Source organism: Sabethes cyaneus, chromosome 3 (assembly GCF_943734655.1).
Source record: "Sabethes cyaneus chromosome 3, idSabCyanKW18_F2, whole genome shotgun sequence".
Lineage (NCBI taxonomy): Eukaryota > Metazoa > Arthropoda > Insecta > Diptera > Culicidae > Sabethes > Sabethes cyaneus.
In genome coordinates this window covers 213,953,486-213,970,041 of record NC_071355.1, presented here as the reverse complement: position 1 = coordinate 213,970,041, position 16,556 = coordinate 213,953,486, and the positions used below count along the sequence as shown (strand labels likewise).

The 16,556-nt window shown below is 40.5% G+C and overlaps 1 protein-coding gene across 1 annotated transcript in view; it reads right to left on the bottom strand.

The window, feature by feature from the left end:
• LOC128740681 (paired box pox-neuro protein) overlaps positions 1–15,077 on the bottom strand; it is a 42,268-nt gene extending 27,191 nt beyond the window's left edge. Inside the window, exon 1 of the mRNA XM_053836242.1 lies at positions 14,875–15,077. Within this exon, the coding sequence (XP_053692217.1) occupies positions 14,875–15,077 (203 nt within the window). The remainder of the gene's footprint in view (positions 1–14,874) is intronic.
• Between the last annotated feature and the right edge of the window lie 1,479 nt (positions 15,078–16,556).

The window sequence follows — 16,556 nt, the reverse complement described above, 5'->3', positions numbered from 1 at the left end:
GCCTCAATTTGCGCTCCGCCAATTGAAAGGGAATTTATTGATAAGCAATTAAAGACAAGCGAGGAAAATTAATCTGTTTGGTAATTAACGTCAACTTTTACACAACCTTTTAATTACTTTCAGGACGCCGTTTACCGAGCACGAAAGCTAACTCACTCGGATGAGATCCAAACGTGTAAGCTTAAAGTTTTGATGAAAAAAATTGCTTGAATCGAATTCCAAGCTCAGCACAGCTTCCAACCCGCAAGCTATACATAATTCATATGATCTTTAGCGAAATGGTAGCAGTGCGGTTTCAGTTCGGCACTTCCATCCTTTCAACTCAGACATAGTAGCTGATTGATTTTTTACGTAACTGTTTTCGGACAAATCTGAAACATGCCTTCTTGGCGTATAATGAGCACATTACGGTCCAGGAAAATTTGAATTTCAAATTCATTACTGCTACCGTTTGAAACGCTACGTTCTGCGGGTCTTCTGTCGTGCTGTACAATTTTGAAAACTAATAAATCGTTATTTAAAATCGAGCAAATTTGTACCCCATCGTCACACGATAGCCGCGTATAGCCGCAAGCTGTCGCGTAAAGGACGACACCTCCAGTGCAATGTGTGTAAGTTCTGTTTTGGAATGCCATCAAATAAGTAACAATTTGGCACTGCCAGCCGCTGTTGTAATTTCATGTTCAGCTGTAATAATAGCTTACTTCAAGCGAAAATTTGAGAAACTTAGGAGGAAAGATTTGGCAATTATTTCTACTGCTTAGTTGTCTTGTAATATAGCTTTCCACAGTACGGCTATGTCGTTTGCTGAAATAAATGTTTTAATTTAAATTTGTTTCGAAGGACTTCGATTTTATGATGATTGACCGTTGAATTTTTATTAAAAGATGTGGCTTTTCGGTCTCGGGTTTCTTACGAAAACTTTATTTTACGTTCAGCTACCTTCGATTTTATGTAATGGAAACTCAGTACAGAATCGACCACATGGAAGCCTGTTATTTGTCTCGTCAATATTTGAATTTGTGCAGTGCACACGTCGGCATCGCTTCAAGTACAACGATGATGACAGCACCAGATTCATCAGTCTTTTGCTGACAGAAAACTGCCCCGGAGATATTAGCAACGACAATTATCCTGCGCGTGAGATGAGTAGTCGCAATCTGATTCAACAACAACAGCACACGAGCCGACTCGTGAAGTGTTTGAAATTGCGAAACGGAAGCAAATAATAAGCATGCATTAAATTTTTTCGATTTTCGGAACATTATACAGGGATACCTCGATATAAGACAATTTATAATTTCAAAAAGTTGTCTTTTATCGAAATTGTCTTATATCGAAACATAATTTTTTCACAAAAATTTGGTATTAGCAGTCACCAATTTTGCTCTGTGTTATGTGTTTATGTTTTTTGAACTATTTAATATGTTTGAGCTATTAGTTGTTGACAATTTTTAGCATTATTTTGAAATAATGAACAAATTTATGGCGCCGCTTTTGGAATGGAAAATGTTTATAACGAGGTTGTCTTATATCGAGGTATCCCTGTACTGAAATCACACTTATTAAATTAGTAAGAATTGATCAAAATTTTAAGGTAGACTTTTGGATGAGTTGATTTGTGTTATGCTTAGAAGTCCAATAATTGCGGAGTTTTCTTGTAAATTTCGGGCTCCTTGGTGGCAAAATTCAACTCAAGTGCCTTGTACTGCCCCTAATCTAACAAAAAAATTTTTATGCATTTAAAACATTTTATGCGCTATTGGAAATGAGCCGCGATTTTAGCTTGGTGCCTAGTTACAAAAGTGAGGATAACTTTCCTGAAAGAGAAATGCTTCAGTTTCAAATCGTTTCGAAATGTGCATAAAAGAAGCTGCTAGCGTGCAAGCAGAATACATACCCATACCCTACCAAAAGTTGCGTACTAAGGAATGATTGGATAACGAATGAAAGCTGGTAAAAGATTGCAAGGCGCAGAGAGCAGGCGAAAAGCAGTGGAGCCAAGAGCAAAGCCTGTCAACGGCATATGGCTATGGGGAAGGTGTTTAAAATGCCTTTGCAGACAATACAAACCAGTATCTGTTTGATGAAATTGTTTGAGAAAGTTATAACAACTCGCCATATCCCCCTCCACTACGATGCCCCAGGACGTCGAAGTGAGGTTAGAATAAAACCAAGAAATACTGTAAAGGAAGCGAATGGACACTTACTTACGATCAACTCCTGAAAATTTCGATGCCCAACAAACCAGCATCATCCGTAGTCCCATCTTGACAATTTCTCATTGCTGTGCCTTACCTCCATAGATCCTGCGCTAAAGGTCGATGTGATTCATACCGACTTGAGAATACCGGAATAAATGCGGCAGCCTTCAATAGAGTCTGGCTGCAAAACTCGACCAAACCTTATCTACTGGTTCAATATCGTACGTGACTACTCGTCGACTGTGCATCAAAGTAGAATCAGCGGAATCGTAAGAATTCCTCAACTATTCAGGCGTTCCACAAGGTAGTAATTTTAGGTCATTGTTGGTCATCATTGAGATACTGGAAATTTACAACCTTTACCGGAAAGTTACAAACTTTTTTATGCTACCCACCTCAAAAAAAACAGTGAGCGCCAATGACTCGTGGTGTCTGTAAAGATTATTCAGAAGCAGTAGGTCACTTTAAATCAATGTCTGTGGTATAGAATTAACAGCTGGAACGAAGCTCCATCCATATCGATGGGTGCGTAACGTTAGGTATTAGCATTTGTGGCTCGAGCAGCACGTTCTTCACAATCGTGTGGAAGATTTGTACACTTGAGGTCCGTTTAGTTGAAGCAACCGGATTACGACTGAAATTAGTCATAATTCGGTAGCTAGTGCTTGTAGGGTATAGTGAAGGTAGTACAAGTAGTGGTAGTGGCAAGCTGCGTGCAGGGCAGCTGCGGTGGGCTGGGCTCGTGATCAGAAGGACCCACGAAAGAGTAGCCAAAACTATTTTCAGCAAAGAACCAGGAAGAGGCTGTAGATTTAATGGAAAGCCCGCACCCCGATGGAAATGCGCTGCCAAGGACCACGTACGTTCAGTTGCTGTTCGAGGAAATTGGAGAACGGCAGCCCATGACCTGGAGGACTGCTGGAAGACCATTATTTGTTAAGTGCAGGATCGAGAACGGACCGTCTCGTCACTAAAGTAGGTAAAATAGACTTTCCTATAAATAGATACTTGTGCCAATCATCGCATCGCTCCGTTACTATACAATGAGAACCGGGCCGCCCATTTACCATAAAATCATTTGGCATAAGGCTTTTTAGCATAACGTCGCTTGCCATAAAAACATTGGTATAATTTCATAAAAATATTTTTTGAACTTTCATTCAGGGCCAGGGCGAGACTGTCGCAGGCCGAGAATATTGCTCGCCACCCACCCCCGAAAATGCTGACACAGCCCCCCGGAGTAAATACATCTGACAAAGGCTTATTCGTTATCCAACGTCTACCGACTCTATAGCTAGTTTTCTCTAGCTCTCGTATCGATCCACTGGGCTGGTGCCGAATTACAAATAGTCGAAATCCGTATGGCAGAGTTTCCGTAGAAATCCGAATGGCAGAAGCCCACAATTTTGTTCGGCCGTAACACTGAAGGTCGAGCTCTTAATTATTTCCTCGAATAATATTGACAAAAATGTCCTTATTTGTAAGATGATTAAGTTGCCATCAAAATAATTAAAAGATATTTTCGTGCGTTTTAATAAAAGTATTTAATAATGAAGGAAGACCTTAATGTCTCAGAAAAATAAGACACACACACTCTGCACCTTATTTTTAATGTTGATAATTATTTGCAGTAGCAATAGTATTCTATAAATGATTGATACTTCTTTCTTTCTTTCTTTTAAGCACAAATAAATTACGCACGTTATAAGGTGTAAGACCTAATTTCCGTGTCCGTAGCAAACGTTTCCTAAATGATGCATGGCGTTCATTTATGTTTAGGCTATTTATATTTCGATCATTCGTAGGTAATCCGACTCACCCTATATGCAATGCTTTTTTAAACTGAGTCGATTGGACCTATGGCATGCCAGCGGCAGATTGCCATACGTCCATTATGCCTATCGTCCATTATGCCTATCGTACAGTATGCCTAGCATCCATTATGCCTAAGTATTATGCTCAACGTCCATTATGCCTAACGACCGCATGCCTATCGTCCGTATGTCTAATAGCCCAAGCAGCACACTTTTGACACTTCTTGTTGGAGCAACTTATTTATGTCTGAAATTAGTAATATATTAGTTGTCAGAACTGCTTTGTAACAACTGCACTAGTAGAGAGGGTATGTCCCATATTGATATCGACTTTATCAACAGACCCGATGTCAACCGAAAATCCAGTAGTAGGAGCTAAGTCAACCGCACAGTAAGAAGAGAAGGAAACAAAATCAGAAGGCTCATGTTGAATTGAAATCTGGTAGAACTTTCCAGAGGATGACGAGGCATCCTCCGTACTTCGTAAGAACCTCATTGCACAGCTTGTGGGCATGTCACTTGGCTAGTGCTTCGGTGTTCTGCTTGGGTGCTTACTACTGGCCCGAAAAGATCTTTCTAGCAGACGAACCCTTCTGTCGATTTATAATATGCCACTCACGAAAAAGCTTAGGAATGCAGTACAGGGTGAATAGTAATGACTGTCAGTGTTTTTTGGACGTGTTTAGTTAAAAATGGGGGACGGGATGTGTCTGCATATTTTTCGTTTGATGTGTATTCAAATATCAATACAGCTAGTAGGGCACGGGAGGGTATTTTCAGCCCATTAAGTGATGGCATCTAGAAGAACAGGGGGGTTTGACGTTCTTTGAATAAAAAATAGTAGATTATTTACAGTCTTGAGAAATTAGTTATAACATAATAAAAGTGTATGTCGGCAAAGTATTTTTATTGACGAAAGAAGAGACAAATAGGCTGAATTTAGAAATCTGCTTAAAATACCCTCCCGTACCCTAAGATTGTTTTGAATTTTCTCTCGTTTAACCCTTTAACGGGCAAAATCATAAAACGATGCGATCAAGCTAATGACTGTTTTATCATGAAAATACACTCAAAAAAACCTTAAGTTCTGATTTTCATGCAAAAATAATTATCTGGAGGTGCGCCAGGTTAGAAAAAGTCTAATTTCTCTTTTTCGTTTTTCATGTTCAACGCTCTACCCAGATATTTTTTCAATTCAAATATATTACAAAATTAAAATAAAGCATGAAATTTACTCATAGAAAAAATTTAAGGTCAATCATTTTGTTCTAGATGTGCTTTTTCAGCAAAAGTAAAAAAGGAAATATTCGCGCATTAATTAATTAAGAAATTTTTCGGAAGTTTTGTTTTTGAAAAATGATAACTTTCGAATGCATAGTCAGAATGTTGTGATATTAATATCAAAATGTCAAGAAATTTGTTCTGAACACATTTTGCATATTGTCAATTCAAAACAAATTTCGACGGCCTTCGCTATTGGAGCTCCAGAGCCGCCTACAGACGGCCTTACCCGTTAGAGGGTTAAGTGGTGTGATAATCATGGACGCATAAAGGTTTCTGCAAAAGGCTGTTCATTGTGTTCATGTTTTGAAGAACCATTTGCTTCCCATCGTCTCAAAACACTACAAGAATGCACCAAACTGCTTCCAACAAATTTCTGCACCGTCTCATCAGGCGAACGTTACACAGGCTTGGTGTGAGCACAATTTTTTGGATTTTATTGCTTCGAAAGAGTGGCCTGTCTCTCCGCCTGATTTGAATCCTCTCGACCTCTATGCATGGTGTTGTTGAGCATACTAGGGATCACCAACGTTTAAAGAAATTTGGGTTGGAATGCCTCAGAATATCATTTGTGCCTGTTGTAACGCCGTTCAACAACGATTGCGACTGGTAATTAAAGCAAAGGAATTGGACTAATTTAAGACAAATGTTATGGATATATTTTACATGAAATACCGTGAACGCAGGTAATTCCGATCAGTTCCTTTTCCGATCACTCAACTGAAGTAACCGATTTTTAATAGATTGAATTAAAATTTATAGCTCATTGGCAAGCTTTGATCATGAGGATTCCCATAGTGATCGGAATTAGGTGCTGATCGGAATTAGGAGCTGATCGGACTTACCCGCGTTCACGGTACACTCAAAACTAAAATTCATGCAAGCATCTTAGTTTAGTGACCATATACTTTACTGACAGTTATTACTACTTGCCCTGAACACGGTCGATGACTCACCTTAATGGCGAATTAATTAGATGATTAGATGATTCACTATACACTGTCCGCAATATGTAAAATGTTTCCTTTCATCTCGAATATTACGGAATAATAACTAATAACCTACCGTAACGGCAGCCAATAAAACACATCTCGTCATCAATTTCAGCACCTCGTCAATCCGTCGGGACCCGTGATCTCCAAAGTGACGCTACCGACGCGTCTTTCGTTCCGGGCTTGCCATTATAAATCATCAGACACATAACATATAATATCGCTCATATACTAGTTCATCATCCTCGTCAACATCATCATCTTTGCACAGAAGTTGATGTTTGATCAAATATTCCTTTACTTTGGTTTCGCAAAAAATAACTGTCAAGAAATTAGCAAACAAAGGGTAGAGATCTGGTTATTTAATCAATTTGACGAACCATGCACGATAAAAGTGCAGCAAATTGTTCGTCATCATAACCGAATGGGAATCGAAAATCTGGTAGCCTCATGCATGTTTCCAATACCGAAACGGGCCATCATGCCATGCTATGCTATGGAGATGGATGCCCCCGTATTATGGGCAGGTGGAGAATTGGCAGCCGGTTCCGTTCGTCATAAAAATATGTGCCGTGCGAGAATTGATTGATGGGACGTATAATTATGATGTCTTGGTTAACGCTTCGCCCGAACCGGCCTGGTGCCCGAGATCGAAGTGGAAACTGAGTAGGAATCGCCTGTTGTTGTTGTTGTTGTTGCTGTTGTTGGTGTGTCGCGAACAGCTCTGAAATATGTTTATGCTTTTTAATATCACCGTGTCTGACCGAGCATACGCGACTCGCGGCTTATGTCGTCCGGTACGGTTTTGCAGCAACAACTCTGGAATGCGTTGTGAGTGTTGTTCAGCTTCCAAGCTTCAAATGCATTCGCCTTGTGCAGGAATGTTGACTACATTGGGCAGAACCATACAGTGGCTGCTTTGGGAGGATTCTATACTGCTGAAGAACTTGAAACCGTACGTGAGCGGTGTATGAAAATTGTCATTAATTATAATATTTTTCGTTTGAAAATAAGGGAGCGCAGGCTGTACACTTACTAAAGACAATTGAAGACGATGTAAATTTATATGCAAACAACATTAAAAATCTATTATCCGTGGCGTGATATCGGTGTTTTAATACGGTAATAAGGGGTTGTGTACGAAAATTATCACTTAATAATAATAATAACAAATTTTTAAAATTAGAGAGTACAAGCCGTTTTTTCGCCATGAAGACCGTAGACTTATGAAGGCTTGGTAAATTTAGGTGTAACACTGATATCAGTCAAAGGGGTCCTTGCCATATTTGTTAGAAACCTTTTGTGCGGTTCCATTGAAAGGCTTAAATGCTCGGTACTGGCGCCTTATTTATTACAGTCTTTCTTCTCTTTTAGAACATTTGGAAGCGTCATTTTCACCACGACAACGTGCATGACTGTTAGAGTTTGCAATATATGAACCTGTTCGAAAGGTTTATTAATTATTAAGCATAGCTTGCGGGATCATGTCATGTGTTAACAAAGCGGCTCAATCAATTCTAAAAAAAGAAGGAGACGCACGATTATTTTAAATTTTGGATTCACACATTTTAACAATTTAATTGAGAGAACTCAACATACTTCAATTTTATTAAATTTGGTAAAATTTGAAGCTCACTTTTTTCGAATTGAGATTTGCAAAGGTTTTCCTCGAAATTCACTCGAAAGGGAACCACAATCATTTGCACCACCATCGGAGCTCGAACGAGCGTTCGTTTATTCTAATTTAAACATTGTTTATGGCCGGAGAGATAATGCCGTCAACGAATCGATTAAATCGAATAGGCCGATATCATTATCCGACGTGATGCCCTGCAGTCTAAAGATGCGTCCGCGTCCAACCGAAGCCGGGCAGATGCAAGTTCGGTATGTCCTGTTCGGCCCAGGCCTAGGCTCTCTAGATCGGACATCTAATCTTGCGCATTTTGATTGCACATGGGATATCATTTCGGACGAACCAGAAGCAGACGCCAAAACGCATTTAAAGCACAATCGAGAAATAATTGATTGCTCAGAGTTGTGGCTTGCTGCAGTCCGTCCGCACGGGACGGACGGATTGATGCCATCGGCGGGAGCGTGTGTGTCCAATCGAGGCAGTATTTCGTCAATTTTTCCACGCTTGTGGATGTCGTCAGCTCGCCGGGATCGGGTCCTTTGAGGTGCAATAGTCCGGCGCAAAATTAGGCTGGAAACAGGACAAACCAAAATTATAGGGATCCTTGCGGTACGTTCGTTGTGTAACGGAAAAAGGAATAGAAGATAATCATAGGTTTCAGGCGACTAAGTCGCTGTTTGGGCAATGCCAAATGCAGTCTGTACACAATGCAAAATTCAGCCCCGATTTTTCGAAACATTTCTAATTGCATTCACATGATTAAGGAGAAAAAAAGCATTCCAAAATGTACGATTAGGTAAAAAATATTTTGATTGCAGCGAATCGAAACACGTAATGAGGGACTATTAATTTGAAGTCTCTTCTGCAGATAGGAGCACTATTTTACGGATAATTTTCCAGCATCTTTGCAGATGATCACCAAGTTTCAGCTTATGATGGGAATGACTTTTAATAAGATTGTTACTTTTGGAAGGATAAAACAAGCTGAACACAAGTTAGAGTATTTTTTAAAATTTCGTACTAAATCTTGCGTTTTTCCGGGTCTTACCTGATATTTTCTGTTTCCTATGGAATTACTTAACGATGCTAGAGGAAAGTTTCAAATGAGGATAATTATGATCAAGGAAATACATAAAATGCAAATGCAACAAAATCCGTTAGTGGCATCCTCGATTGCGCAACGGAACATTTGAAGGCTTAAAGCAATCGCATGCAGAATAAATGACGAACTCAGCGCGGAATTAAAATTAAAATCTACTTCACTAATTAAACCGTCTTGCTCCATGTTTGGCTGTACACAGCCAGCAGAAGAGAGTCTTTTATGGGTTCCACGAAACAGTCGCACTTTTATGCAAAGGCTGCTGCTGCTGAAGACAAATGCCACCAATCGGAAGCTGCGTCACACCACGACGGTTTGAGTGGCTTCTTCCAAAACCTTTCTCAGCAGCGCACATATGTACTACCGACGAACATAAATTTATAATGGCAGGCGTAAAACTTGCTTTTGCACATCGCCACCGGTGTGCCACTGTAGCCTCCCGTCAGCAGAAAATGACAAACGGCCTCCACTGTTTTAAAGTAGACCGTATAAACATACAACTACATGGTTTCTCGGTTTTGGTGCTGCTTTCGCCGTGCCAGCAGAGACGCCCATACACACCTCTTTTTTCGCTCTCTTGGAAAGCGTTTTCGACCTGTAGCCAATCCATGACTGCGAGATCGTAAACTAAAACAGGGGTTTAATATAAATGACTTTATTTTATTTCTAGCCATTTTGTAAAAATCTGCACAAAAATCCTTTGTAAGTTCGCCGCACCTTTCCGCCGAAAACCAGAATGAATTAATGGCACATTTTACGAGTCGCCGCCGCAGTGGCTTTTAAGCCGCACTGCCTAGCGAACGACTGTTTCTTCTTCTGGAGGAAAAATAAAGACGGAATATGGCCACTACGTGGCAGTAGCGCAACGGCCAAACCGCATTAATTAATCGTGCGTTGCTTTTTTTCTGCACCGATATCCCATTAAAATTTTTAACAGCTTGAAACAAAACCCAAGAAACGCTTTATTGGCGCTTTTACAAGATTGCGATTTCTCCCGGTGCGCAGCGCTGCGCTGCGGTGTGCGGAGTCTCAGAAATTGCCGCAAAACGTGCAACGGCAACAGTAACCGTGTGCGTGTTGCTAAATAGTTGCTACGGTATAACGAAAAAAAATCAGAGTTGCTAATTTAGTTCAAAGTGGTGTTGAAGTTTAGTATTATTTGCTTTCATGTGTCATGAATGGCTCAATCTTTCTATCTGGTGCTCAGTTGCTCTAGTTGGGACATAATAGGATTTTGAATTCTAACTTATTTTTATCAATATTTGAATTTGTCCATGGTTAAATTTTTTCTAAATACCTTAACTTCCCAACAATCATGGATATCCGTTTGTTGTGTTTCATTTTTCACTAAAGAATGCTTATTATATTTGCAAATATTTAAAATAAAAATTAAAACAATAATTCAGTATCAATTCCTAGTCTCTGTAATAGGATACTGATCTGGGCAATAGAGGGTTTCCAGCTGCGGATACATTGTAAAACTGGTCGAATTGAAAAATTAGACCAATTTAGATTCCACTCGAACCTGTAACAGTTTTTCAGGTTACCTATACATTACGAACCTGCCTGCACCACTGCACTGCTGTGCGGTCAGTCTGTGAGAAAATGACAAAATTACTGCTTTGAAGGTATCTCCGTGCATTAATCTCGATCACGCATCAAAAGCGACCCGAAACCAACATTGTATGTCATGCAACCACCGATGAACTGCCAGGTGCGAGAACGGTTTAGTTACGATGCAGTTTTCGAACTTTTACTTTCTGTTGGTCTTGTCTTATTTCCTCTAAGATATTTGAGACGGGAAGAAGCAATAAAGAGTTCAAAAATTTAACACACCTTCATGATTACTTATCATTAAAAGGTATTACGATCAAAATACAAACATGAATGCGTAAAAATTGATTAAATTTTTGATGAAAAAGATCAAATTATTATTCTTTTTAAAGTCTAGTGCCAAACACAAAAAAATATTCAGCTAATCTTCCAGTTGACCAAATTTGTTCGGCTTAAACTGCTTCTAGCATCTAAGAGGGTTTTGGTTCTCCTTTAGATTGTGTACGTTTTTCGATTCAGCGAACCTCTAGCCTGTGGGGAGGGTCCTTGTACTTGAGTACCGCATGTACATTGTTGGCTACATATCACCCCATGTTCTTTATTCCGTAATTGCAATATGCCAAGCCTGGCCAAAACAGCACGGATCACCGTGTTGCGTCAGGAAAAACAGCACAAGGTTTTCCAGACACTCATCGAGTCGTAAAGTTCCAGGTTGACGGTCCTGGATTCAATGAAAAGCCACACGTACAGACGGTTATAAACGTCCTCCATCACCAATTTTGAATTGAGTTCAAACAGATGCGCTTAGTGTCCGTAGTACAGTTACAAATCAGGAAAAACTTTTTTCAATATTCAAACTTATGTACCAACTACTACCCTCCACGACCGTAGCATGTACAATCTTAAAAACAGAACAAAAGACGTAAAAGATATTACCCCTTGTAAAAGATACCAACAAAGTGTCGAAACGTCGGGAAAACGTTCTGATGTAATTTTGTCATCTATTTTCTACACAAATCATTCCCGCACCATGGTACTGCCACCTTCGTGATTCAGTCTTTTGAAATTTTTTGTCGGCAGCTTTCTGCTTTTTTTCCTGTAAGGATTCTTCACTACAATCAGTTGATCTTGATCGTTGATCTGCATTTCTTTTCGCTATAAACGCTATAGAGCGAGCGTTATGCTTATTAAATTTCATGCCTATTTGTGTGTATTGGGTTTACCCTTCCTTGAAAGCTTACTCTACTTTACCCACTCGTTCCTTACTGCCAGTACTATTCCATATTATAGCTATCCCTGGCGAGGACTCATTGCCTTCCTCTGTCTGATCAGTACATTTAAACTATAAGAGTGATTTTTGCACTTTCAACAATCGGGGTGATATAGAATTCAGCATGAAGGCAGGGTAATGAGGGGCCTGATAATTAACCCATGCTAAAGTCCCTTTAATATTCCGGGGTGCTGGAAAAGATCTTAAATTTTTCTAATATTTAAAAAAAGAGATAACTGCAACATCGCGAACTACCGTGGAATAACATCTTTATGTGCTGGTTCTAAGTTACTTGAGATCCTCGTGAATGTTTAGTAAAGTGAAATCATATATTTCGATAGAGCAACATGGATTTGTTCCCAAAAGCTCAATTAATACCAACCTATTGCAGTTCTGTTCATTCTGTCTTCGCCAGATAGAAGACGCAGCCCAAGTCGACACAATATACACAGACCTCAAAGCTTTTTTTGACCGCATTGACCACCATATTTTGCTTCGAAAACTAAACCGGGTAGGAGCTTCTGATGGCTTCGTCTGCTGGCTTCAGACTTACGACAACTCTCAGTTAAATTGGGCTCTACTGAGTCGTACTGCTTTTGCAGTCGATCTGGACTCCCACAAGGAAGCAACATGGGCCCATTACTGTTCATAATATTTTTTAATTACGTCTACTCGGTGATCCCATCGGGCTGCAAGCTACAATACGCTGATGATCTAAAGATATTTCTCTCTGTACGATCTGTTAAGGATGCAAATTATTACAAGGCTTTACCAACAAGTTTACAAAATGGTGTCGTTTAAACAACCTGACCGTCAGTACTTCGAAATGCTGAGCAGGGGCCTTCATCGTCGAAACAAATAAATGAAACTGACTTTCTCTTACCTTCGCTTCATACATGAAGTGACTTGCTTCACTTGTTGAACAGAACGTTTCAAGCAAGCTTCAGTTGAAGTTGGCGGCTGTTTCAATTGACGACGGCAGAAAGTCAGGCACGATTTGTCGACATTTACAAGGTTAACTTTAATATGCGTTCCATTGTAGGAAATGTTACTCAAATTCAATTCATTTACATTCATAGTTGCTGGACTTCTTCTGAATATTTGATAGAAAAGTACAAATGAAAAGTTGAAACCGATGGTCATGACAAAGTGAAACCCGTTTCACTGACGCTGACTGAAGCCAGTTTGAAACTGAAGCGGTGCTGCTTCTGTTGAAACCGAAGCTTCACTACTTCATTGTTGAGTGACGCTATGCAATTGAAGGTGACGTTGTCGGGCCCTGATGCTGAGTCATCACCTTCACACGAATCACAATTATACAATCGACAACTCTTGTCTTGAGCGGGTTAAAGTTGTTAAGGACCTAGAAGTGGAGCTGGATACTAGAATGACTTTCAACAACCATTACTCAGACATTATTTCAAAGGCGAATCGTAATCTGGGTTTTAACATGCGCGTGGCTAAAGATATCCGCGACCCATATTGTTTGCGAGCTCTTTACTTTTCCCTAGTACGCTCCATTCTTGAGACTGCTTCTGTGGTATGGAGTCCGTTCACGAACATTTGGTCAACAAGAATCGAAGCCGTGCAACGCAGATTTATTAGGCACGCGCTAAGACATCTCTCGTGGTCGGACCATCAAAATCCCCCACCCTATGAGGACCGTTGTAAACTGCTAAATATGGAAACCCTACGTAAAAGGAGAAGCGAATCCATGGCCGTACAGCCACGTACAGAATAGTTCGGAAGCTAGTAGTTTTTCAATTCTTGCCAGGAGGATACCGTAATCAACCCGATCAAACGCGGCTTTCAGATCAGTGTACACTGTGCCAATTTACGCTCATTTACTTCGCTTATGTTACGTTCCAAGATTGAAAGTTTTGCAAAAAAATTTCGCTGGTGTGCGGAGATTTTTTTGTCGACAACTTGCGAACAAAGTATCGTTCGTGATTATCTTGAGTACTTAAAAAAGATAATTTTAAATGTTGCGCAGAGAGAACGTAACAAATTTTTATTGGATAGGACATTTACACTGCTGGATTGAAGTATTAAACAAGAGTGAAGAAGGTCTAGTAAGAATAGTAACACACTTTTTCAGGACGCAAGATAGAATAACGTTTGTCAATGCTGCGGAGCCCGAACTCGTGTGGTCTAATTTTCTCACATACACGTTCTCGTCTTAACAAACAGGCATGCATGAGCATCTCTTTTGGACTACCTTTCTTACTTTTTTATGCAATGTGACGTATTTTTGCAAGTGTTTATTTAGCTGTCAGCCACGGTCGTGGCTCTCGTACGTCGTTTTAACTCGAGCAGTTGCATCTTAGCGTTGCCAACCTTCCAGATTTGTCTATCGAGATAAAAAAAAGTGTTTCCCAAAAAAATGTCTGCCCCAGAGTCAAATGGCTGCCAGATTTCTTCCAGACATTTTTATTCTCGTTTTCCATATTTTCATAAAAACTAGTTGGCAACGCTGCTTGCACTCTAAGTCGCTTACCCACGCGAGGGTTGAATATTAAGAAAAAGAAGAAGTAAAGCAAAATTTATAGCCTTATATCCCAATATGTTGCTCACGCTCGCGTACTGTTGGCAACCCTCGAGTTGTTGGCATCGTGAGCGGGCTTTGCAGAAGAACGCTACGAAGAACGGCTGTCCGCTGGCGAGTGTGTAGGTAGCGGATTGTATACACACAGCATCAACGATTGTTTGTCGTACGCTTACGTTGGATGCTATGCTTCTCACAATCACTCGATTTGCAACGTTGACGTTTGGTCCAGTAACTAACGAATATTTCAGTCTTCGATGGCAGTTTCGTTTACCTAATCAAGTAATCAGTAATATGAAAAAATGAAGCCTCGATTGTATGGCTGAAACATTACTTACTTACTTGGTTGGCTTGCCGTCCTAAGACAAAGCCTGATGAACAAAGTTCCTTCAATTTACTCGGTTGTGGGATACCGCTCTCCAATTCCGTGGACACCGACTACTCTCCGCTACACCCCCCTCCGCCAGGTCTAACCATCTTACTCGGCGCGCCCCTGATCGTCTGCTGGATTTAAAGCGAACACTATCTTTGCATGGTAATTGTCCGGCATTATTGTATGCATAGAGCTGCGCGAACCATGGTTCATCCACCGCCTCCATACTCTGTTCTCCAGTACGCCGTCGAAAATCGTTCTTAGCACTAGTCGTTTGAAAACTCCGAGCATTCGTAGGACCTCCTTGGTCATTGTCCACGTTTCAGCCGTAGAGAACAATCATCTTGGACAGAGTACACTTTGTACGGGGGCTTAGTGTTTGTACGGCGACCGCAATTGCTTATGAAGCCCACAGTAAACACGACTTCCGCTGATAATACGTCTCCGGATCTCATGACTGGAATCATTGTCCACCGTTACCAGTGACCCAAAGCAGACAAATTGGTCGACTACCTCAAACTCATCACCGTCGATCATTATACTCCGGCGTCGCGACGCGGTCGGTCGGGCTCGGTTTTAGACGTATTTACTCAAACTCAATCTATTCTGCTTTGTGTTTTAATCTGCTGTACTGTTCAGCCACCGCCAGATTTTCTGCCGATAATATTCATGTCATCGGCAAAGCAGACGAATTGACTGGTTTTGTTAAAGATCGTACCCCCGCCTTGCAGCGCTATGTTGAACAGCAGGCATGACAGACCATCACCTTGATGAAGCGCTCTGTGTGATTCGAACGAACTCAACAATCCACCCGAGATCCGAACACTGTGTATCCCGTATCGTAGATCGAATCAGTATGATGAGCTTCCTAGGGAAGCTGTTCTCTTTCATGATTTTCCATAACTCTTGACGGTCAACGGTATCATATGCATCTTTGGAGTCTACGAAAAGATGATGCGTGGTAACTCTGTATTACCGGTCCTTTTGGAGGATTTGCCGCAGTGTAAATATTTGTTCCTTTACCGAAGCCGGCTTTACAAATTCCCACAAATCTGTTTGCAATTGGTGATAGATAGCGGAAAATATTTTGGGACAGCACTTTGTAGGCGGCATTGAGAACGGTGATACTCAACTAGTGAAATGCTAGTTAATATATCTCTAGTGATATATCTCACGGTTCAACTTGTCGCCCTCCTTGTAGATCGGGCAGATAACTCCAGTTTTTCACTTCTCCGGTCACTGTTCTGTCTTCCAAATCCTAACAATTGGCCGGTATAGATAAGTGATCATCTTTTATGCCATTGAAGAGCTCTATGAAATTTGGGGAGTAGGGAAAAGCCCACCCGAGGTCGACTCTAAAAACCCCACCATATTTTGTCATTGTATCAGTAATACTACTATATAAAGTATTATAAACTTTGTACATTTACAATAACTGACTCATAAAAATTAGTTGTCATTAGTCATAAAAACAGTTGATTTGATGATGATCAATGATGGTTTTAATGCAATCGCAATTTTACAACATTAATTTTGTTATATCCACTGTTTCAAGAAACGTAATAAAATGGTTCGGTCGACTCATTTGATAATGAAGTCTCGCATTTTCTCACAAAAAAGCATTCATCGTGCGTCTCCTTTCCGCGGAAATATTTCCCAGGAGCTATCACTGTCATTCACTTCTCATCGTCATTATCACTGCTGTCATCACCGCCGCGCCGTGCATCGTTACCATGGCGGCAGGGCGCATGTCGGCATAATTAGAAGGAGAAAAATCTTTTTCCAGCTTCA